Raw genomic sequence first — 25,080 nt, 5'->3', positions numbered from 1 at the left:
TGACTAGTCATATTTTTTTTTTACCGCTAAGATAGTAAACAAGCCTGATTGTAAGCAGTTGTCGTAGCCTAAAAACATCTACGAAACCAGGCTTAATAAAGAGTTAAAAAGAGCTTCTTTTTAACTCTTTATTAAGGAATTCCATGATGGAGTCTTTTGGGAAAACTTATATTAATCTATGACGTACATACCTACCTAATTTATCCCGTATAAATTATTATTTATAAATAGAAAAAACTGGAATCAATTCCTTCACAACTGCTTGAATATTTAATTAGTCCTTTAATTATAATTGTGACTTGCATTTGTTAAAACACACTAAACCTCTAAAGTGGGAAAACTTAGTTTCGTGGGCATGCGTCACGAATACAGCGCAGCTATAAAACAGATGACCTCCCTCCTCTCGCAGTTACTCAGTTACTCCATCCACACTCGTGCATACGCCTCACTGTACCTTAGTTTCTAAATTTAAAACATCAAATCGTAAGTTTTTTTCTTTTCTTTTTTATAATTATTTTTTGTGCGTGGTGTGTTTGTGGCCAGTTTTATGTCTACACGTGCAAACAGTTTGTAGATTTTTGGTTCTCGTTTTGCATTCGCGTCTAAAGCAAATACATTATATTCAAATAGATAATAGAATAATCTAGAATTTTACAAATACTTATTGTTATTACAATTAAATGCTTGTAGTAACAATTTACAGTTATACATTATACAACTTTCATAATTTAAATTTGGTTTAACAAAAATAACTGACCAAATAGTTGAAACACAAAGTGAAAGTTAACAAAGAACTAGTTAAAATTAAGTACTACCTACAAACGAACCAGTTTTTAATCGTAACTGCTTCCCACGTCAGTTAAAGGTGCATAATGAATCATGTAATTAGGAATTATTGATTGTGAGTTGCTTATAGGTACGATATTTCAATCAAACCCGACCCTGAAAAATATAACAATAGTGAATCTAATTGTTATTACGCTTGAAATTAGTATGAGAAACTAGCTAATGAACATCTTTCAAAGAAGTTTCTAAATGTATTCGACTGAGAATTTAACCTAGGACTTCATTTTAAATATCGTAACAACAGCGCTATAGATAAAAAAAACACCAAAAGAATGGTGTATCTATGTGGTTAATAATATATATATATATATATATATATATATATATATATATATATATATATATATATATATATATATATATATATATATATATATATATATATAATTAGGATGTAATCTATCCCGATTCCAAATTTAATTCAAACCTGTTCCGAAGCTTTTGTTTTAGAAATAGTAACAAACATTCAACTAAAATTAGAATTTTCCGCATTTATAATAATAATAGGTATGTACAGATAACGTTATTCATACATACACATGCAATTTGTTGATGCAAGCCGGCCGGCGTTTTAATGGGCGTGTTCTAGAAACTCAGTTGGAAACACGCAAAGTTATCTAGTTTTATAATAGTTTACATAATGTGATAATATGTTATTTTGAATGTGTGTTAACAGCTCGGTATCTTATTTATCTACCTTGTTATCTCGAATGGTAAATAATTTATTTACCACTGATAGCAGCTTATGTATACGAATAATATAACAATAGGGTAGGGTACCTTTTGATACTATGGTGTCAGATGGAACCCTAACCTATTATGGCGGAGGAAAAGGGATTGCCAGCAATACACCCTTCAGGTCTACTTCCACGCGATTCCCCCTAGAAACTGAAGAAGATTTACTTTTATCGTCCACTATCATTCCTCACTGGTGCCCCGTCAGCGTATACCCATAGCGCAAGTGGGCTTACCATTCCATTATCACCCTTTAAAAGAAATCTATTACGCCACTAAAATAATTATTGCAATTTGTTGATGACTGTAACCGGCCGGCATTTTAATAGCCGTGTTCAATATACTGAGTCGACTCAAGACACGTAAAGTTATCAAGTTATTAAAGTACATACACAATGTGATAATATAAATATTGTTATTGAATGTGTGTTGACAGCCAGGTACTTTATTTATCTACCTTGAATGGTAAATATTTTCTTATTTAAAGAATTTATTTATCATTTGATATAATACTCTTATTTATAGCAATTGTAGTAATAAAAACAAGTTAGGGTAATAACTGACTAGGGTCCTTTATTATACTATGATGTCGGAAAGGACCCTATCGTTAGGGTACTCCTAAACAATTGTTTTCGACATTAAATACTAGTAATATATTTTGTGGCTGTATAAGGATTACAGGAGCAAATTATTTCATTTTCAATATTCGTTTATAAAACTTATACATTGTACCTTTTATAAACAGATTTGCAACTAAGTATGTATTATTTCATCGTTTTTGTTCGAACAAGGCCACGAGTCTATTCTTTTTTATTTATAATCCTAACAATTAACGTTATTCTCGATATTTGTTGAAATATCAAATGTCTAATGACTCCTGTTGTATTTTTATTTACGAACTTTTTGCCTGCTACATTATACGCGTGTGTATAAATGTAATTAGAAAAATGTATGAAATATTTTTTTCAAAATGACTTGTAAAGATAAACCACACGTCAGTGGGGGGGGGGGGGGGAAAGGGATTGTTAGTAATGGAGACTGAGAATCCCATTGCTAGCAATATACCCAACCAGGTCGACCTCTTCGCGGTTCCCCCTGGAAACTATCATGGTTAATTCCTGATGAATTCATCATGATGGGCTAACTGGACTGTTTTCATTCTCACCTGTCACCCTTCACTGGTGCTCCGCCAACGTATCCCGTTAGCGCAAGCGGGGTAACCATTCCATTTTCACTCATCTAAGTTAAGCTGTTTCTGAGATTAACGTGCACAAATGTACAGATAAACAGACAAAAATTCTAAAAATCATTGTTTTGGGTCCTATTGCGTTCATAAAGCCCCTCTATAATATTTTTTTTATATATACATATGTTCCTTTTTATATACCTACATTGACAATAAATAATCAAGCGATATAACTAGAATTTTCGTTGCAACAAACGCGGATGATAAAGTCGCCACAAAAAACAGTGACTTGTTAGAATTTTGTCAGAATCGCCTGATCGACGACCTTGGTACTGCTTGAATGGTAGGTAGGTTATAGTTGAGGCCATTTCTATAACACCCAGTCGCTTGTAATTCCGCATTGAATTGCCGCAAAAAAGGCAGTGAACGTAATGGTGGATAAATATGGGTTAGCAGTTTAAATGAAATTGAAAGCTTAGCATAGTCGATACACCTGTATAATGTAAATAAAAAAATATTACGTGAGCATTTCTATTGTTCGTTTTTCGTTTGTTCTCAACTCGATTGTATTTTGTTTTATGTTTGTTACCTCATAACTCCGTCAGTTGAGGGGAAAGGGATTGTTAGTAATGGAGACTGAGAGTACCATTGCTAGCAATATACCCAACCAGTTCGACCTCCTCGCGGTTCTCCCTGGAAACTATCATGGTTAATTCCTGATGAATTCATAGTGACGGGCTAACTGGCCTGTTTTCATTCTCATCGATCATCCTTCACTGGTGCTCAGCAAGCGTATACCGTTAGCGCAGGTGGGGGGTTATCATACCATTTTCACCCATCAAAAAAAAACTCCGTCAGATGTAAACCGATTTGGATTTTTCTTTTTTTTATTTTAAAGATTACGTTTACAGATTGGTCCAATAGATATTTTGTCAAAATCCGCTCAGTTATTTTGTTTTTAAATCAAAAGTTCTGATTTTACCACATTTGAAGTCGGTTTTTTTAAACCATTTAATTATAATTTCTATAATTAAAAATTATAGAAATTAAAATTACCATAGGTAGACTTTGTACAAAAGTCGTTTGCTTGGCCACCTCTGTTCCATTCGTGTTTCTACCGTGAAGCAGTTGTGTTTGCATGGCTGTGTTTCGGTTTGAAGGGTGGGATATGGCGTGAATTTACAGGGTGCAGAGGAATAACACCTGAGTCCTCAGGAATGGCAACGCATGGGGGGTATCATGGTCGAAACAGTATACTCTGTTATGTCCATGGTACTGCTCATGTCTATAGGCGACGGTTACCGCTTTCCATTAGGTAGGCCGTCAGTTTGTTTGCCATTCTAAGTTGTATAAAAAAATAATACTCGCATTACATACAATGTTGCGAATAAATCTAATCTGTATTGCCAATAGTTGCCACGTATGGCAGGCGGATTGGCAACCGCAGTTAGGCTTTGAAGATGTTTTAACAGGAACGCTGCTGTTCATCCCTCGCCATCCCTTAGTCGCCTCTTATGACACCCACGGGAAAGGAAGGGGTGGCCTGTTCTATGCCGGGACCACACGAGCCTACTCAGCCTGATAGTAAATTCGCAACTAATCAAAGAAACAAACAAACATATTTTCTTACTTTATGATGTTAGTGAGGATTAAATATTTGACACTACTAAATATATAAAAAGAAAGAAAGAAAGGAATATTTATAATCAAGTAAATCACATTTGAGCATTTTCTAATAGTAAATTTTTCATTACCGCCTATTCGGAACGTAATTTCCGCCAAGAAGAACGGGCAAGAAACTCAGCTGTTGCTCTTTTCAAAAAGTTTAAATATATAAATAATGAATTTGTGTGAATACAAACTAAGAAGCAGTATTAGATCATAAACTTTATAGTACATTACTGCAGTGGTTAGCAACTGAGGCATTAATGGACGAACGTGCAAATGTGGGCCGAGGCGTAGCCGAGGCACACAAACGTGAGACCATCGATGCCTAGTTGTGGCCAAGGTTTGTATAGTACTTTTCTCAAACAATGCGCGGAAATCAAAAACACAATTTTACTTTTTAAGCTCAATGACGAATAACGAACAATAATAATTTTTCACGCGCCATAATGTTCCTTTGTTTTTTTTTTTTCAATAAACAGCTTTCTATTTGCAAGCCAGTTCGAAATTTAAATAAAACCTTTTAATAGTTATGACATTATGACAGATATGAGTTTACATAGTAATTTATCTGGCCGCAAAACAACAGATATGGATTTTCATACAACTTTTGCCGGCCGCTGCCCGCATTGTTTCTGGCCAGTACGGCAATTTTGATTTATCTCCAAGAAGATTGTTAAAATAATGCTCACATTTCCAAGCATATTTGAGAAAAAATATATATTATATAATTGAAAACAATCAATAATATAAATATATTATAATTGAATGGACAAACTAAAACTTTAACACTAATAAAACTTCTAATCGTCCACCAAATCGAAGGTCAGTGCGACCTTTTCACTCAATTTAACAGAAACAATTCAATACCCAATTACTTCCTATTTCTACATTATTCACTTTCAAACAAATGCAAGCCGCTTTTAGGGTTCTGTGGTAACTGCACACAATACACACTTATAGTTATCAGTGTTAGTGTTCTAACTGTATTTTGCTTTATATTAAATATTTTAAATTTTATGAATACACATACATGTTGACAGCTAGAAAAAGAATGATTTTTTTTTTTATTTTTTATTATATTCAAATTATTATAAATAACAAAAAAGTTTTCATGTGTTAACACTAAGATATGGAAACTTTTTAACAAAATTTTATTATTATCTAAAAACTACATTTACAAATGAATAAAATACACCAAAATTACTTTTTTTTTTACAATCACGACCACATTAATTCTATATAAATATGTAAATACTTATTGGTATAAATAAATATTAACTAAATTATTTTATATTATATAAAAAAAAATAACACAGAAATGGGAAACGTGATAAAAAGTTTTGTCCCATAAAACCCGGTAATTGAATTATGGCAAAACCAGTTATTTAAATTTGAAAACCAAATTGAAAGCATAGATAGATAATCTTTATTACCAGTAATAAAAATAAAAAAAAAAAACAACAATAAAAAGAAAAATAAAACAATTAATTTTGCTGGTAATAGGAAGTATTAATACTAGTAAGTATCTATTAATTTTTCTGGCATATCTTTTTAGATGAAAAAGAAATTTTCAAATCTGTTTATAACTGACGGAATCACCTATGACGTAACCAATATAAAAAAAAATACAACCAAAATACAACCCAATTGACAATCACCTATTTTGGAGTCGATTTAAAAAACAAAAATATTTACGGAAACCTGTTATAAACGTGCCAACACTGGCACGTACTTCTTGATATAACAAAACGAATTATTCAATATGACCTTTTTAAGTAATTACCAACGTGATGTAATGTTAAAGGTAGTTATTATAGAACCTTTAAATAGTTATATAGGTACTTAGTTACTATAGTAAACAGTGTTTTTTTTTAATTGGTAAAGATGGGAGGGTAATCCCGCCTCCGCTATTAGTATAACGCTGGCAGGCACCAGTGAAGGGTGACAGGTGAAGATGAAGGCAGATCAGTTGGCCCATAGACTATTGGCCAATTGAATAAGAATTAATCACTATGGTTTCAAGGGGAACCGTGTGGAAGTCGACCTGATGGGGTGTATTGCTAGCAATGAGGCTGTTAAATATCATTACTAACAATCCCTTTCCCCCCTAGTTAACAGAGTAGGTACCAAAACCCACGATTAAAATATCTGCCCAGTCCATCACGAATATAGCTATTAAAATAAACTATTTCCTTAATTACATTATAACGTTTTGTAAATGTTTGACCTTTATAAGTGCAATGAACTTACCAATGACTATTTATAGACCAACCTTTTCCAAAATGTAGTGCTGACTACCACTATTACTACCAGAAGTTCCACAACCTTCCATATTAGACATCAATTTCCGACTGCCATTTGTTCACGCACGTTTTGCGATATATATACGTATATTATGTATATATGTATTATTTACATACATATTTATATGTTTATTGGTAGGTACATCGTACCTATTAATAGTAATAATAAACTATTGCGCACAGTAGAGATGTATACAAGGTGTATTTATACAGCGGGTCTATTATGAAATGAAATTCCGAAATTTCGGCCTCAATTTCGTGTTTTTGTTTATACCAAAATCGGACCAATAAATGGAGTTTAACATTTCGTTCGTCATACATACTATCATAAAAGTCCAAAGGAACAATATTTTAACATTTGTAATATTTCCAAATAGCATGTATTATGTAATTTCAACATCAAATTTCTGTTTCGTTTGGCTCCGAAATTTTGGAAAACATTAGTAGTACGTGGTCTTCTCTTTTAGTCCACCTTGTTGTGTAAGCGGGCGAGGTAGGGGCCTCGGGGTAAACCCCTCTACCCCGGCTTCAACTCCGGAGGCTACGACCTCCGGGTCACTGGGTTCTTCAGCCGGCATACACTGGTGGTCTGTGTATGCCGGCGTGGTGTCTAATCCGGGGGTGTCTTGGAAAATATTTAATGGTTGGCCCTCAGAATGTGCATATACAAAAGGCGGCCTTATTACTAAAAGCAATCTCTTACAGACGACCTGGCATAAACAGTAGATAAGTACAGAGAGAAAGGTAGATGGCGCTATTCAGACACAGTAAATACAAAAAAGTAACCAAACAAAATGAATAATATTATTATATTAATAGGACATAATTTGCAGCACAATGCCCATCGATCTCTACTACGTGCCTGGCTCCGCGCCGTGCAGGGCTGTCTTGCTCACAGCGAGGGCTCTCAACCTAAATCTTAACTTGAAACTGGTTGACTTGCATCACGGCGAGCATTTGAAGCCTGAGTATCTGAAGGTATGTCAAACATAGTCGATTGCTTGGGTACCTCTGTTCCATCCGTGTTTCAACCATGAAGCAGTTGTGTTTGCATGGCTGTGTTTCGGTTCGAAGGGTGGGATATGGCGTGAATTTACTGGGTACGGAGGAATAATACCTGAGTCCTCGGGAATGGCAACGCATGGGGGGTATCATGGGCGAAACAGTATATTCTGTTATGTCCATGGTACTGCTCATGTTTATAGGCGACGGTTACCACTTTCCATCAGGTGGGCCGTCAGTTTGTTTGCCATTCTAAGTTGTATAAAAAACAAACCATCACAGCAGCACTATTTCACTTCACTTTCACAATTGAACATAGGCCTCCCCCTATGCAAGCGAGTTGGCAACCGCAAGCTATTTGTAATGTTTTAAGAGAGACGCTGCTGCCCATCTCTCGTCGTCCTTTAGTCGGCTCTTACAACACCCACGGGACAGGAAGGGTTGGCCGATTCTATGTTGGAACTACACTGCGATATATACGAGAACTTGATTGGATTATTTTTTAGTAAATATTGGAGTATTTTATGTCTAAATTTGGTGAATTATTCAATTTCGATTCTTCATATAAGTTGATGACCCCAGAAAGTCTTTTTAGAAAATGATTCTTTCATGATGTGGTTTATTATTAAATTGGTTGTTTTTTATATCACTGAGGTGGCAAACAAGCATACGACCCACCTGATAGTAAGCGGTTACAGTAGCCTATGAACGCCCGCAATACCAGAGGTATTACATGCGCGTTGCTGACCCTCTTTATTCCTTTTTTGAAAAATACCAAACTGTCTAGTGTGTACTGGCTTTTGCCCACTACTCCTACGTTATACGTGTGGCTTTCAGAAGGAGGAAAATCAATAAAATAGATTAGTTTTAGATAGCGTATCGCAAGATAAAACAACAATTTTATTTTTTATTAGACCCTCAATAACACAACATTGAAAACTATATCCAAATTAGTGAAATACTTTTTACGTGTTGCCGAAACAAACTTACAAACAGACAAAATTTCTAAAAATTGTTTAATGTAATAGTTTTGGTTTCTAATGTAATTAATACACTCATATATTTATTTTTTTATTAAATATCTTCCTTGTATAGTAATCGTTTGGTTACAACTGTATTATATATGTAAGTATTTATTATATATATAATAAATAAATAAAATAAATTAGTAAGATCGATAAACAATAGAAAAGAAATAATAATAAATGTATTAATAATCTGGTCAAAGACTCTTTATTTTAATAGCAATTTTTTTAATATCTTCTTGTACATCTTGGGTTTTTTTGTAGATTAATGATGTCAAACACACACAGATATTCAGAGAATCGATTAATGATTCATTTATTAGCCATTAATGGTAGGTACAATGTGCTATTTCAAATATAAATGCCCTTCACAGAAAGAGCTAAGTCCTAGTCCAGGGTTTCTCAAAGTGTGGGTCATGGTACCCCTGGTAAATAGAGGCACGATGACCCGCTCATATTTTCTCTTTATCGGAAACTAAACTTATATAAATTCGCAATGATAAAGTAATACAACCCTTTTAAACGACGGCGTTCATTAGTCTTAACAATTCCATGCAATGTTTGCCATGACCCCATAAATTAATTAAAAGTTAAACGGAATTTTCCTATATACCTATATAATACATACTAAGTTCTACTTGCTAGTAGTTAATAGAAAAATAAATAATATCACAAAACAACAGGAAACTTATTTTAAACTTCTAAACTGTAATTAATGGTTACAAGGATTTAATTAAACGAAGGAGATTAATATAATAATATTTATTGTTCAAAATATTTTCCTTACGTAATATAACGATGACTTTATGATTAAACATTGTTAATTTGTTTTATCATTCTTTTATTTACATTTTGTCCCCTTAAAATCTACCTATCTGTAAAAAATAGCTATTAGATCAACTTTATCTAGTAAAAAATATGTACCAGATTTTTTTATGCAACTTAGAATTGCAAACAAGCTGACGGCCCACCTGATAGAAAGCGGTAACCGTCGCTTATAGACATGAACAATACCATGGATTTAACAGAGAATACAGTTTCGCCCATGATACCCCCTATGAGTTGCCATTGCAGAGGATTAAGGTGTTATACTCGTACCTTCAAACCGAAACACAGCCATGCAAACATAACAGCTTTTGTACACCTAAACGACTTTTGCACAAAGTCTCCCTCTGGTAGTGGTCTTTCCTTTATTTACATGCTGAAGACAATTTCTTTTTTTATTAAAATCTCCCATCTGTAAAAAAAAATACCTACTCGGTCAACTTTATCTAGTATAAAAGATGTACCAGCATGCTTTAAGAAACCTGGCATACCATTATATGTTCTTTTTAATTCTACCAGTCTTTTTTTCGGCAAAGGAATAAATTTCTTAAAAATTATATTTAATTACTTCTTCAATGCTTTCGGCGATTCGGATACTAAAATCGTTACCAAGATAGATATTTCCTAGACCCGGAATCTATGGCACTCGGCCAGTTTCCCGTCGACACTTAACTGCGAAACGACCAAATAACAATATACAGTTACGCAATTTTTGACTCTATTCGCTATGATATTGCATTCTAAATTCTTTATTTGTATTATTGAAGGCCAAATGCTGATGATGTAACTCAGTCGATAGTGTGCCGCGGAGCGTTGAACTTTGAAGGGGACTGGAATTGCTGTTTATTACTAATGTTTGTTTTCAACCGACTTCCAAATAGAGGGAATTATCATTACACGTGTTATTTCTTTTCTGTGTATGTTATATGAAGTCTAGTGAATATTTAACCGATTTTGGTACTGTTTTGGTTTGTTCCCGCGCTAGTCTCATATTTGTTACTGAAGTTGTTGTTTTGTTTGTTTGTTTGTTTACATTAAAGTGTGAAAGTGTATCATATAATAATGGCTAGAATGATTTAACCGTTCGTTCGATTTAAATTTTTAGTGAGCGAGAGTTTTTTTCAGTTAGCTAGTTTTGAATTTTTATTTATTTATTAAGAGGGAGACTTTGTACAAAAGTTGATTGTTTGGGTACTTCTGTCCCATTTGTGTTTCCACCGTGAAGCAGTTGTGTTTGCATGGCTGTATTTCAGTTTGAAGGGTGGGATATGGCGTGAATTTACTGGGTATAGAGGAATAATACCTGAGTCCTCAGGAATGGCAACGCATGGGGGGTATCATGGGCGAAACAGTATACTCTGTTAAGTCCATGATACTATTCATGTCTATAAGCGACGGTTACCGATTTCCATCAGCTTGGCCGTCAGCTTGTTTGCCATTCTAAGTAGTATAAAAAAAGCATCAAATCAAGTTATTCAACGTAATTCATTCACATAAAAAAAATACCATCAGTTTGAGAACCTCTTCTTTGTGAAGTCGCTTATAAATCAAATACAATTCCAAGCATATCTAACATTCTTGCAGTTGTACATTGCATCTCAGTACCACAAGTAACAAAAATCCCTTGAACCGGTTCTCAAAGTTACAAAACGTAATTACTCAGTTCCGACCTCGTCACGCCCGGTACGCAGCGACCTAAGTACTTACAGTATTGTACCTATTATTAGTGACCCTAAGCGTGTACACAGACTGCCATACCAATTTAAACTCTAATTAGGTATTTTTATGAACTTTTGTACCGTATAATATTTATTTTATTTAAATAATAAAATATTTCTTCATTCTGTATACGTATCTGTAAACAATCTGAAAACGACTTCGAATAAACCAGTGTTCCTCAAACTTTTTGAATACAACAAGCGTTTACTAATAAATAAAATCAGATGACCCCCAGTCTCAGTATACCAATGACTTCGACGTCGACATTTTTAATTGTCTACCACTTCGTATTAATTGAGTAAACAGCGTTTGTTATTTATTTATTTATTTAACTCTTTATTGCACCAGTAAACAGCGTTTGTTAGTTTTACATTATCTGTGGTTTTACTTAGCTTTTTATAGGTAATCGTAACCTGCTAAGAACAATAGTGGGCCCTCCCTTGGGGTTGCGATTGACAGGTTGTAAAACATATAAACAACAGCTGAGTTTCATGTCTGTTCTTTTTGGCTGAAAAATTACTATTAAAAATACTTAAATTTAAATTTAATTAAATAAAAATAATTATTAAATAAAAATAATACCTTCTTTCAATATTTTTATAATTCAAATAGCTAGTTTGAAAAAAAACACTAACGAAATGCTTCTTTTAATTTCAGATCAACCCCCAGCACACAGTCCCCACACTGGTTGACGATGGATTCTCCCTATGGGAATCCCGTGCTATCATAACCTACCTGGTCAACAAATATGGCAAGGGCTCCACGCTGTACCCTGAGGACCCGAAGGCGCGTGCGCTCGTTGACCAGAGGCTGTACTTCGATATTGGCACCCTGTACCAGAGATTTGCTGATTATTTCGTAAGTCTAAATCCTAATATCTTTACCAGAGGAAGACTTTGTACAATAGTCGTTTGTTTGGGTACCTCTGTCCCATTCGTGTTTCAACCGTAAAACAGTTGTATTTGCATGGCTGTGTTTCGGTTTGAATGGTGGGATGTGGCGTGAATTTACAGGGTACAGAGGTATAACACCTGAGTCCTCAGGAATGCATGGGGGGTATCATGGGTGAAACAGTATACTCTGTTATGTCCATGGTACTGCTCATGTCTGTAGGCGACGGTTACCACTTTCCATCAGGTGGGCCGTCAGCTTGTTTGCCATTCTAAGTTGTATAAAAAAACATCTTATTTTATCTTGTAGTTAACTTGAAGTGAGTCAAGGTCCATCCTGGTGGCGGCATGGTGAGCAGGGTGGTTGAGTTCCCCAAAAAACAGCTGAGAGCAATGTTTAACAAATTACTTGTTTGTTTCACATTGAATACTACATAGGAATAGAACTTAATCCTAATGTATAATTACAGTGCCTAAAAACGGCGCTGGTTGGAGAGGAGGGCAGCGACAATAATAAAATAATATTAAGAGAGGCTTACCAGTATATTTTCTTAAGACGTACACACTATAACAACAATATGGCAATCAAGTAAAAAAACAAAATAAGTATCAAAAAGACATATTCATAATATAAAAATATAATTCTAAAAAGGTAAATTATATAAAAAGAGGTCTGTCGCCAACAGTGCCCATTAAAAAGATTTTATTGTAGAGTTTTTTGCGGAGACTTCTAAGCAGATAATAACATTCCGAACCTAGCAATAGAATCATAAACAATGAAGATTAAAAAGAGCTTGCATAAACAAGTATTTTTGAATAAAGATTTTTGAATAAAATAATATTTCTATTCTATTCTTGCTTCGTCCTCTTTCAGAATATATTTCGTGAATACAATTTCGAACTTTTGACTCCTTTCTCAAATCAAACATAGTCAATTTGATTATTATATATATAGCAAAACATGCGTGAACTGAATAGCGATCGGAGATTGATGGATGGTTGTGGAACTTCAGGTAGTAATAATAGTAGTCAATCTTCGACTGTTGGCAGTCACACGCATAATAATGGCAGCTGAATTAAACAAATCTGCATCTTTCCAATTTCGTTTTGTACCTTTTTTTTTTATATAACTTAGAATGGCAAACAAGCTGACGGCCCACCTCATGGAAAGTGGTAACCGTCGCCTATAGACACGAGCAGTACCATGGACATAACAGAGTATACTGTTTCGCCCATGATACCCCCCATGCGTTGCTATTCCTGATGACTCATATGTTATTCCTCTGTACCCTGTAAATTCACACCATATCCCACCCTTCAAACTGAAACAGAACCATGCTAACACAACTGCTTCACGGTTGAAACACGAATGGGACAGAGGTACCCAAGTAATCGACTTTTGTACAAAGTCTCCTTCTGGTGACCTATACCTTATCTTCTCCAATTCAAAAATGCTTAATGTAATATTATATAAATCAACACAAATAACTGTCAACTATATTGGTATCAATCCATAAATATTCTTTTATTTTCTATAACATCTGGGTGTCATTGTGAGTGTATAATAATTAAATTTTTTTAACAATTAATTCTTTTTAATAACGATTTCTTTTTTACCAAACAGTATCCACAAGTTTTCGGCGGTGCCCCGGCCGACAAAGAGAAGGCCTCCAAAATCGAAGACTCTCTTAAGCTCCTGGACACATTCCTTGAGGGCCAGAAATACGTGGCAGGCCCCAACCTCACTGTCGCCGATCTGAGTCTCATCGCGAGCGTATCCAGCTTCGAGGCATCCGATATTGACTTCAAGAAATACCCTAATGTTAAGAGGTAAGTTATAATTTACAATCAATTTACTTGTAATACGCAGTTTGAATTGGCCACTTCATTTGTAATTTAGAAACGGAGAAGCTGGCGTGAGAAAAACAAAGCTATTATTGTTATTACAAATTGGTGCCACTGAAAATACTCTATTTATTTATAAGATTCTGTATTTGTATAATCTAAGTTGTCAATATAGTACAATAAAATCAAATTTTAAGCATCATAGGAGATCCTATGTTACGATGAAATAAATGGGTCCAGATTTTTAAAAATTAAAAATCAGTTAATAACAAATATCAACGTATTCAACTGGTGAGTTTTTTTTTTTTTTATACAACTTAGAATGGCAAACAAGCTGACGGCCCACCTGATGGAAAGTAGTAACCGTCGCCTATAGACATGAGCAGTACCATGGACATAACAGAGTAGGTATACTGTTTCGCCCATGATACCCCCCATGCGTTGCCATTCCTGAGGACTCGGATGTTATTCCTCTGTACCCTGTAAATTCACGCCATATCCCACCCTTCAAACCGAAACACAGCTATGCAAACACAACTGCTTCACGGTAGAAACACGAATGGGACAGAGGTATCCAAGCAATCGACTTTTGTACAAAGTCTCCCTCTGGTAATGTAATCTATAATAAAATTTACATAGTGACGTTTAAACAGGGAATTTTGTATTTTCAGAGAGAACTTTTTAGATTGTTCTCTTGGCTTGTAGGTATTACAATATTAGGTATACTATTCTACTTTGTATAGAACAAATAATTTTGGACATTGTGTATGTTTGTATTGTTTTTTTTTTCATTTTGTATTTTAATACTATTAAATCAAATTTTAAGCATCATACGAGATATCTTATGTTATGCTATAAATTAAACGGGTCCAGATTTTTTAAAATTAACATTCAGATATAAATATCAACGTGTTAAAACTGGCGAGTGTAGCTAATTTTATTGTTACACTAGCTGTGTTCACGCCTTCGTTCGCGTGTACATAATAATAAATAGAGAAAGAACTAAAAGAAGACATCTCTATGTGTAGTTAAGTGGCTGCTTAGCAATTAGTCTTTAGTTTTCAGGCCATATCCTAGGGTAGACAAAGTTCTCTTTGCCTCTATCAACCCTTCAGTAATAAAAGAAATAAATACCTTTCTTTTCAAATAATTTTTTATCCAAAAGCTCTTGTGTTTAACTAATAGTCTTAAGTTCCAAAATTAAAGTTCTTTTTTCTGTATTAGCAGAATTATTACATAATTTAAGAATTTGTTTTACAAAAAAAAAGACTTCAATTGTGGCATAATTAGTTATTTTAAATAACTAAATAACTAAGCCGATTTTGATAAAACTTCTCAGGAACTATTCAGGAAGTTTATTCTTACAAATAAAAAAAGAATTTTTAATATTGAATGATGAAGAAAAATGCAACCGAAATGAAAATTTCTTCCCTTCCTGAAGTCAGTTCAATTCAAAATATATCAAATACCCATTACAGATGGTACGAGACAGTGAGGAGCACCGCACCAGGATACCAAGAGGCTAACGAGAAAGGACTGGAGGCGTTCAAGGGGCTCGTCAACAGCATGCTCAAGAAGTGAACGAGGGCTGAGAAGCTTTTAAAATTTTGTTACGAAATTTTACACTTTACGAATAAGTAAAGCCACCGTATTCTCAAATTTAACACCGTTTTCCATGTTACTTATTAATATAAGTTTAGTGATAAGGCACAAATAAATTATATTGTATTAAACATTTTGTATTTCTTTTTTTAAAATCGTTTTCCGCCAATCTACAATTTAGGTCCGTACATGATCATATTTGTAAGTAATAGTACAAATAAAATAGAATAGGAAATATTTATTGCCAGTAAAATAAAATTACAATAGAATTTACAGAAAATATATATATAAGAAGAGTTATTTATTAGTCATTTTTTTTTAAATCGGTTAATTTTTGTTTTTATCTATTCGGAATTAAATTAATTTTTTCCTATTTATAATATTACTAGCGACACGGTCCGACTTCGAGTGCGTATAAAATTTTTAAAAATATATATAACTTATGTTACTCTCCCATAATGAAAATATTGTAGGTGAAAGAATTTTTAAAATCAGTTAAAATAATTTTTCAGTTTACTCATTACAAACATACTAACAGTCTTTTTATATTATTAATATATACAAGTAAAAGTTTAGATTTGAATCAATATTCTAGTATGTATGTATATTAGAGACATACTGTGGAGAACCCAAGGTCGAATCCAAGCCTGAACGTCTGCAGTTTTGAAACTCATTTACCTACATAGTTAAAATCATTTAAAAATTATTGCCATTTACTTCGAAGGGCACGTGAAGTCATCATCCGGTAAGTTACATTAGAAAATTTTTGTGTAAAACAAAGAGGATTTAGAAACTATTGACACCAGATGTCCAGAGAGAGGAGAGGAGCAGAGGAGTACTTACTTCTAGTCCACTCCTATTTATTTATTTATTTATAAAAGATATACCAACAATATGTTCACAATAATTAAACAGACTATGTAGAATGTTATAAGTAAGTAAGTAATGAAAAATTACTATTTAAAAATGCGTAAATCTAAGTTTACTTGAACAAAAACATTTCTTTCTTTCTTTCTAAACTCAAGGCTAGATGAACACATCAATTAGAGGCGTATTTTTTTTATACTACTTAGAATGGCGATCAAGCTGACGGCCTACCTGATGGAAAGTGGTAACCGTCGCCTATAGGCATGAGCAGTACCATGGACATAACAGAGTATACTGTTTCGCCCATGATACCCATGATACCATTCCTGAGGACTCAGGTGTTATTCCTCTGTACCCAGTAAATTCACGCCATATCTCATCCTTCAAACTGAAACACAGCCATGCAAACACAACTGCTTCGCGGTTGAAACACGAATGGGACAGAGGTACCCAAGCAATCGACTTTTGTACAAAGTCTCTCTCTGGTACTATGGATACCAGGGAGAACCGCGTGGAGGTCGACCTAATAAGGTATACTGGTAGCAATGAGGCTGTCAAACTCCATTGATAACAATCCTTTTCACTCTCGGAAACCCGTGTTAGACTCGTTCCGTTACACGCTATGTTATTTATGATTACAAATAAAAGATAATTAAGTAGAATAGGTATCTCTGTGCTAATACTACCTACCTACGAAGTCAAGGGGGGAAGGGATTGTTAGTGATGCGGACTACCAGTCCCATAGCTAGTAAGGTCAGGTCGACCTCCACGTGATCCCCCCTGGAAACCATCGTGCTGAAATCCAGATGTATTCATCACGATGGGCTAACTGACCTGCTTCATTCTCACCTATCATCCCTCACTGGTGCCCCGCCACCGTTTACCGATAGCGCAGGTGGGGTTACTATGCCATTATAAGTGATTAAAAAAAATATAAACAATTCAGTACATTTCGTGTTGTTATTGACAACATTCTAGAAATAGGCATTGTTGCATCACTATTCTTAGTCACAAGTTAACGAACCGTTTGTGAGTGACCTTGAAAATCAGCCAGTCATCGCAGGTCATGTTGTCTGATAATAATTTGCACTGAGTCCTCATCCGTGTGATGACGGTGTAAAAATATACTCTGTCACCATTCCTTTTACTTAATATATCGCAACCAGTGATTAGGGGAATAAAAAAAAAACAATTAATCAATGCAATCATCAATGAAAACTCGAAATTTAACCTTATCTAAACATTTATTTATAGTTAGATGGAGAATAAATTATTTATTTATTTACTCTTTATTGCGTCACTTAAAAAATAATACAAAGATAAATTTATATTACAGTTATGAAGTACAAAAGGCGGTCTTTTCTTTAATCTCTTGTTGAAAACCTTTGGGTAGAGGGAAAGAAAAGACAGTATCAAAAAAAAAAAAAAAACCTATGAAGAGAAAGTAAAACAAAACAATATAAAAAAAAATAATAAAATAAAAAAGAATAGTATTTTGTATTGGCTATTGAGGCTATATTTTAATACCTTGGATTTCATTATTGCAATTTCCGTATGGATTACTATTTTTTTTTTGTAAATAATATTTAGTCTATGGTACTTGGTGATAATGTAGCTTTCTATATGTGAAATAATTTTTAAAATTGATTAAATTTTATCCATTACAAAGAATAAACAAACATACAAAATTCAAATCTTTCCTCTTTATAATATTAATATAATTTTTTTTTATACAACTAAGAATGGCAAACAAGCTGACGATATCTAGATATATAATAGATTAGATAGATAATTTATTAGTTGCAAGTTAAAATATGATTAAAATATGACACTAATATTTTTTTTTTATGATAAAAACTTTTTATGATAAAAAATTGCATTTTTTCGATCACTTTTATTGCTGAGTTATATATATTACATATATAATTATAAAATTTGATTAATTTTTGAAATAGTGGCGGTCCTTCACCGTGAGTTTTTCAAAGTACTTTCTTCGACGCACAACATCTCTTTGGAATCAATTTCCAGCAGCATTATTTCCGAACCAATACAATATATTTTAAAGGCCGGCAGCGCACCTACAGTACCTTTGGAGTTGTGGGTAGTGGCGGTGGTAGTCACTTACCATTAGATGAGACCCATGTCGATACAGCACTTTTTTTTTATACAACTTAGAATGGCGAACAAGCTGACGGCCCACCTGATGGAAAGTGGTAACCGTCGCCTATAGACATGAGCAGTACCATGGACATAACAGAGTATACTGTTTCGCCCATGATACCCCCATGCGTTGTCATTCCTGAGGACTCAGGTGTTATTCCTCTGTACACTGTAAATTCACGCCATATCCCACCTTTCAAACCGAAACACAGCCATGCAAACACAACTGCTTCACTTCTGGGCAATATGTAAGGACAATAAATATGCATAATTATACTCTTTTTCGTATGGGAAAAAACCCATACTGAACAGTAGAACATGAGTGGATAATTAGAGTAGGTACTATCTTTCAACCGCGACTTCCCCCGCTTGATCATAATGTTTAAGCGACTCACGTAAACGAAGATGGTGGGTAAAAGCTAGTTGGTATATTAAAAATCAGTTGACCAACATCAGGATTTATTTATATATTTATTTAAGGACAACCAACAAAGCATACATTTATAATTACTTAAAATATATGATAATAAGGTTACATTATGAAATGCTGCCTTAAATAAAGGCCGCCACGACAAGCGTATTCATATTGTATATTATATAACTACTAGCCGACTCGGCAAACGTTGTTTTACCATATACATTATTTCTAGAACTATACATGAAAATATATCGTACTACAATTATTATACTCGATTGCCGTCTTGCAACCCTATTGCGGAATATAAAAATCGCGATTGAAAAACACGGGTTGATCGTAAAAGGATGAAAATTTAAAATTGTATGTATTTTTCAATGCTAAATCATAATAAAAAAAAATTGACAAAAAAAAATTAGAGGTGGGTCGCCCTTATCATTGAGTGGTATGAAAAATAGATGTTGGTCGATTCCCAGATCTACCCGATATGCACACAAAATATCATAAAAATCGGTAAAGCGGTTTCGGAGTAGTTTGGTAACAAACACCGTGACACGAGAATTTTATATATTAGAAGATTATATATGATTAGGATGAAAAATGATAAAAACTACAATACTAGTTATACAATAAATAGTTACGACTACAGTAATACTTTTGCTTTGAAAGATTTGTACACTTTTTAATGGATGATAATGGAATGGTAACCCCACCCGCGATATCGGTATACACCGGCGGGGCACCAGTAAAGAATGATAGGTGAGGATGAAACAGGTCAGTTAGCCTATCATGACGAATTCAACAAGAATTGTTCACGATGGTTTCCAGGGGGAACCACGTGGAGGTCGACCTAATAAGGCATATTGCTGGCAATGGGGCTGTCAAACTCCATTACTAACAATCCCTTTCCCCCCTGTACACTTATTTAATAAAACAGATACTCATGTATAGTCAGATTTTGGAATGTCATCGTCAACATTGTCATTTATTAGATAAAATACGATATCTAACGGTGATAATCATCTTTCGAGTGTGAGTCAGTACTTTTTATCGGACTCACTCAAATATTAATAAATTGGAGCTCACTCGAATGGTAACATTAGTCGTAAATAGAGTTGTGAGCTATCAACACGTGTTCCGGGTGTATTTTGTATAATTATTCCTAATCGATTTTTCTCACAGTAAGTACTTGACTATGGAATCACGATTTGTGAAAAATCTAAGATTGTGTCCCACAAAATAATACGATTTTAATTGTATCAAAAAAAAAAAATTTAAAGTAACCATCGATCAGATTTAAAAAAAAAATTCTATCAGACCAATTTGTAAATGTATCCTTTCAGATAAAATAAGAATTTTCCAAATCGGTTTACAACTGACGGAGTTATGAGGTGACAAAAACATAAAAAATACAACCGAATTAAGGATCTATTATATAATCATCGGGAACTTTATAGTGATTAACGTTATAGTAAGTAATAAATAAAAATTATAATGATTATTTTTGTTACAGAACAATGCCTATTGATCTGTACCTGAATCCTGGCTCTGCGCCCTGCAGAGCAGTGCTCCTCACAGTGAGAGCTCTCAACTTGGACGTCAATCAGAAATTGACAGATTTAATGAAAGGAGAACATCTTACACCGGAGTATCTAAAGGTACCTATCGTAGAATTATTGTCTATAGTTTATACTTAGATAGATAGAGTGTCTCCATAAAAATGTTTCGAGAAAAGCGGTTCAACTTTTTCATACAATTTTGCGTGAGTGATTCCTTTATAACTCCTATATTTATTTTGTCTCATAATTTTGCATTTTTTTTAATGCCGAAACACAAATTTTATTGATTAAATAAGACGTCAAAATACATTTTATGCGTAAGTATGTAGAACACTGACAAAAAAACAAAACAAAATGTTGGCCCATTTTCTAGGCTCGATGCTCTATCTGTGTAATCTAAGAGTTTATACTAAGTAAAATCCAAGTGTTAGTCGGTAGTTAAATTAAAAATTAGATAGGGTAGAAATTTTGTGAACAAAAAAAGACCAAAACGGCAAAACTATTGCACAACATTTTTTTAATGTATTCAAAAACGACAGAAACATGACAATGCGAAAAACGGCGAAATAATAGTCAGCTTCTCTGCAAGCGCCGTGTATATTAGGTATGGGAGTTTCAAAACTTTTAATCAGGAAGGAAAGGAAATTATACGATCGAGGTAAAGGCAGCGACTCCTCTCTTAAAACATCATCAATACCTAACTGTGGTTGCCAACCCGCATGCCAAGAGTGACAACTATTAACAAAATTTTTTACTCCCCCTACTGGGGGCTTTCGCCAACAGTTAACTTCCCCCTAGATCTATTCAGCAGTGGAAATTGAACACCTGATATGATGACGACTCATTTTTGGGGAAAATATTTGATATCAGATTTCAGCCACTATGTATGTGCATGACTATAAACGACAATTATCCCTTTTAATATCTACCATGATTCTTAATATAATAATTTCATAAATCAAATCCATCCCGTACATACAAATATTTGGTGAATATTGGCTTATCTCTTCGTATTAGGTACACAGTCTATCTGATAATATTAATTCAGTAAAAGAAAATATCCTTTTATTTTAATGTAATAACTACCGATTTATTTATGTACGTGTAACTTGGTCGAGAAAGTTCAACTAGTTTCGGGACCATTAGGGACTCTTAGTCTTGAGCGGCTGCCTAAGACACTAACGAGAATGACTGCACGCCTTGAACCGTTGATTTCTCTAGTCTTGTAACAGCATGTAAAGAAGTTAGCCTTTTTCGTTCATTCCTACTAATATACTCGTTTATTTTTACAGATCAATCCTCAGCACACTATCCCCACATTAGTGGACGACGATTTCTCAGTATGGGAGTCGAGAGCCATAATAACCTATTTGGTGAACAAATATGGTAAAGATACAGGACTGTACCCTGAGGAGCCGCGAGCTAGGGCCACTGTTGATCAGAGGCTGTACTTCGATATGGGAACACTGTACCAAAGATTTGGCGAGTATTATGTCAGTATTTATTTCTTGAATGCAGTTAGTTTAGTTTAGTTTAAAAAAAAAAAACATTAACATGGGTATAATCGTAGTTTAATATTTATGTGTTTCTTTCAATCGATATTTTAAAGAAAATTTTAGTTACCTCATAACTCCGTCAAATATAAACTGGTTTGGAAATTCTTTTATCTGGAAAGATATACTTACGGATTGATTTCATAGAAATTTTATCAAAATCAGTTTAGTAGTTTAGTTTTTAGATCAAAATAACTGGTTGTATATATCTGTTATATTTATTAACATGTTTTTTTTACAACGTAGAATGGCAAACAAGCTGACGGCCCACTTGATGAAAAGTGGTATCCGTCGCCTATAGACATGAGCAGTACCATGGACATAACAGAGTATACTGTTTCGCCCATGATATCCCCCATGCGTTGCCATTCTTGAGGACTCAAGTGTTATTCCTCTGTACCCTGTAAATTTGCTGCCATATCCCATCCTTCAAACCGAAACATAGGCATGCAAACACAACTGCTTCACGGTAGAAACATGAATGTACAGCAATACTAGTGTTACTTTCCACTGTTGGACACGAATCTTTCCAAAAAGAGAAAGACAAACATAATATCTCTTACTTATATATTTATTCTTTATTGACCGTTATAAAAAAAAAAATATCTGGTACAAAAGGAGGACTTAATACTACAGAACATTCTTTCTCCCAGTCAACCTTTAGCAAAACAGAAATGTAATTATTTATTATTAATATTACTGGTTTTATTATTGGCTAACTAAACATTTATTTTCATTTTTTTTTGTACTGGTGTAATATATATTGATTAAAATGGAAATATTATGGACATGTAACATTTTTTTTTTGATGGGTGAAAATGGTATGGTAACCCTGCCTGCGCTAACGGGATACGCTGGCAGGGCACTAGTGAAGGATGACCGATGAGAATGAAAACAGGCCAGTTAGCCCATCATGATTAATTCATCAGGAATTAACCATGATAGTTTCAAGGGGGAATCGCGAGGAGGTCGACCTGGTTAGGTATATTGCTAGCAATGGGATTCTCAGTCTCCATTACTGAGAATCCCTTTCCCCCCGGACATCTAACATTAGGGGCTAGAGTTTGAGTATTGCGAGCATTATTTTTTTTATACTTAATACTTCCCAAAAAACCGCTATAGTCGATTAAAAATTACAATATTAAATACATAGATCCGTTATCACTGACTTTTTAGTATCCACAAATTTTGGCTGGTGCGCCACCTGATGCGGAGAAGTTGAAGAAATTGGAGCAAGCTCTCGAATTTATGAACACATTCCTGGATGGGCAGGAGTATTTGGCGGGCCCGCAACTCACTGTGGCAGATCTTTCTACGGTCGCTACAATCTCGACCTTAGAGTTAACAGACGTTGACTTCAGGAAATACCCCAACATTAATAGGTCTGTAAGACTTTTATATAGCGAATATGGAATGATAATCCTGCCTGTGTTTTTTATGCAACTTAGAACTGCAAACAAGCTGACGGCCTATAGACATGAGCAGTACCATGGGCATAACGGAGTATACTGTTTCGCCCATGATACCCCCCATATGTTTCTATTCTTCAGGCGTTATTTCTCTGTACCCTGTAAATTCACTGCTATATCCCACCCTTCAAATCGAAACACAGCCATGCAAACACAACTGCTTCATGGTAGAAATACGAATGGAAAATAGATGTCCAAGCATTTGTACAAAGTCTCCTTCTGATGTTAAGGATTTAGGTGAGGATAAAGTTAGGTCAGTTGACCGTTGTGTGGACTTCAGAAGGAATTATTCACGTTGGTTTCCAGGAAGATTTGCTAGCAGGTCAAAATGACAGGGTATATTGCTAGCAAGCGGGCCGTTAGTCTCTATTACTTACATTTCTTTGACCCCAAGTCTATGGTGCTAAGAACTATTTGCTATGGCATCACATTATATTGTTTATTATTGCATCCTAAACTCTGTGGCGATTGCCACAAAATTATCAGGGGATCTACACGGAAGTAAAATCTTTGTATTGCAAAAAGAATTATCAAAATCGTTCCAGAATTAGTGACGTATTGTTCATGTCACTGCAACAATCGAATAGGCAACCCTTTGTTTTCCCGTAGGTATCATAAGAGGTGACTAAGAGAACTTAATAGTTGAGAAAGGGGCAGCTTTTTCACCGTCCCTTTTAAAAGTCATCAAAAGCCTAAATATGGTTGCCAACTCGTCTGCCAAGCGAGGCAGCTACTGGCAAAAACTCTTTATGGGGAGTCCTATGTTCAGTAATAGACAAGTAACGAGACCAAGATGATTATGGAAATAAACCCGTTCTAGCTCTTCCAAGGTGACTCGTGACTAAAGACGAGAAAACATATAATTTGTTTTGTTTGTTTCAGGTGGTATGAGAAAATGAGAGCCGAAGTGGCCGGATATAAAGAGGTGAACGAAACTGGCTTAGATCACATGAGAGCTATTATGGAGAAATTCAAGAAAAGTACATAAATTTATATATATATAAAAAAAAAACATGGTAACGATCTAATTAAATGGCACTGTGCAATTAATTTTCGCCACTTTTCTAACGCACTGAATAATTATATGTCCTTGTCAGGAATCACAAATATGAGTTTTATTTTAGCTTAATATGATCAATCGCCGTGTGGTCCCGGCATAGAATAGGCCACCCCTTCCTTCCCCGTGGGTGTCGTAAGAGGCGACTATGGGAGGGCGAGGAATGAGGTGCAGCGTCCCTCTTAAAATGTCTTCAAAGCCTGTGATTGTCAATCTGCCTGCCAAACGTGACAACTACTGGCAAAATCATTAAGGAGGAGGCTTGTTTAGCAGTGGACTATTAAAAGGCGATATGATAATGATCAATCGGCCAAGTGTGGCAATTACTAGCAAAGCCTTGTTTTATACAACTTA

The 25,080-nt window shown here is 34.5% G+C and overlaps 2 protein-coding genes across 2 annotated transcripts; both read left to right on the top strand.

Moving 5' to 3' along the window:
* Nucleotides 1-325: 325 nt before the first annotated feature.
* On the top strand, nucleotides 326-15,777 carry LOC113514916 (glutathione S-transferase 1-1). Its single transcript, XM_052898561.1, has 5 exons — nucleotides 326-483; nucleotides 7,572-7,716; nucleotides 11,967-12,167; nucleotides 13,824-14,029; nucleotides 15,523-15,777. Exons 2-5 carry the CDS (start codon nucleotides 7,576-7,578, stop codon nucleotides 15,623-15,625), a joined length of 651 nt encoding a protein of 216 aa, XP_052754521.1. The 5' UTR covers nucleotides 326-483; nucleotides 7,572-7,575; the 3' UTR covers nucleotides 15,626-15,777.
* A 4,347-nt stretch (nucleotides 15,778-20,124) lies between these two features.
* LOC113518959 (glutathione S-transferase 1-1-like) lies at nucleotides 20,125-24,776 on the top strand. Its single transcript, XM_026903996.3, has 5 exons — nucleotides 20,125-20,269; nucleotides 20,602-20,746; nucleotides 21,940-22,140; nucleotides 23,377-23,582; nucleotides 24,552-24,776. The coding sequence occupies exons 2-5, from the start codon at nucleotides 20,606-20,608 to the stop codon at nucleotides 24,655-24,657; spliced, it is 654 nt and encodes a 217-aa protein (XP_026759797.1). The 5' UTR covers nucleotides 20,125-20,269; nucleotides 20,602-20,605; the 3' UTR covers nucleotides 24,658-24,776.
* Nucleotides 24,777-25,080: the final 304 nt, after the last annotated feature.

Source organism: Galleria mellonella, unplaced genomic scaffold (genome assembly GCF_026898425.1).
Source record: "Galleria mellonella isolate WM207_F2 unplaced genomic scaffold, CSIRO_AGI_GalMel_v1 utg44, whole genome shotgun sequence".
Taxonomy (NCBI): Eukaryota; Metazoa; Arthropoda; class Insecta; order Lepidoptera; family Pyralidae; genus Galleria; species Galleria mellonella.
Note: the sequence above shows the minus strand (reverse complement) of the source record. Positions and strands in the feature narration are given on the sequence as shown.

What these genes read in the sequence shown, in the direction of transcription:
- LOC113514916 (XM_052898561.1), top strand. Translation starts at nt 7,576, where the DNA reads ATGCCCATCGATCTCTACTACGTGCCTGGCTCCGCGCCGTGCAGGGCT. An exon ending in TGAAGCCTGAGTATCTGAAG is followed by an intron (nt 7,717 to 11,966) that starts GTATGTCAAACA and finishes TTTTAATTTCAG; the next exon opens with ATCAACCCCCAGCACACAGT. An exon ending in AGAGATTTGCTGATTATTTC is followed by an intron (nt 12,168 to 13,823) that starts GTAAGTCTAAAT and finishes TTTACCAAACAG; the next exon opens with TATCCACAAGTTTTCGGCGG.
- LOC113518959 (XM_026903996.3), top strand. Translation starts at nt 20,606, where the DNA reads ATGCCTATTGATCTGTACCTGAATCCTGGCTCTGCGCCCTGCAGAGCA. An exon ending in TTACACCGGAGTATCTAAAG is followed by an intron (nt 20,747 to 21,939) that starts GTACCTATCGTA and finishes TTATTTTTACAG; the next exon opens with ATCAATCCTCAGCACACTAT. An exon ending in AAATACCCCAACATTAATAG is followed by an intron (nt 23,583 to 24,551) that starts GTCTGTAAGACT and finishes TGTTTGTTTCAG; the next exon opens with GTGGTATGAGAAAATGAGAG.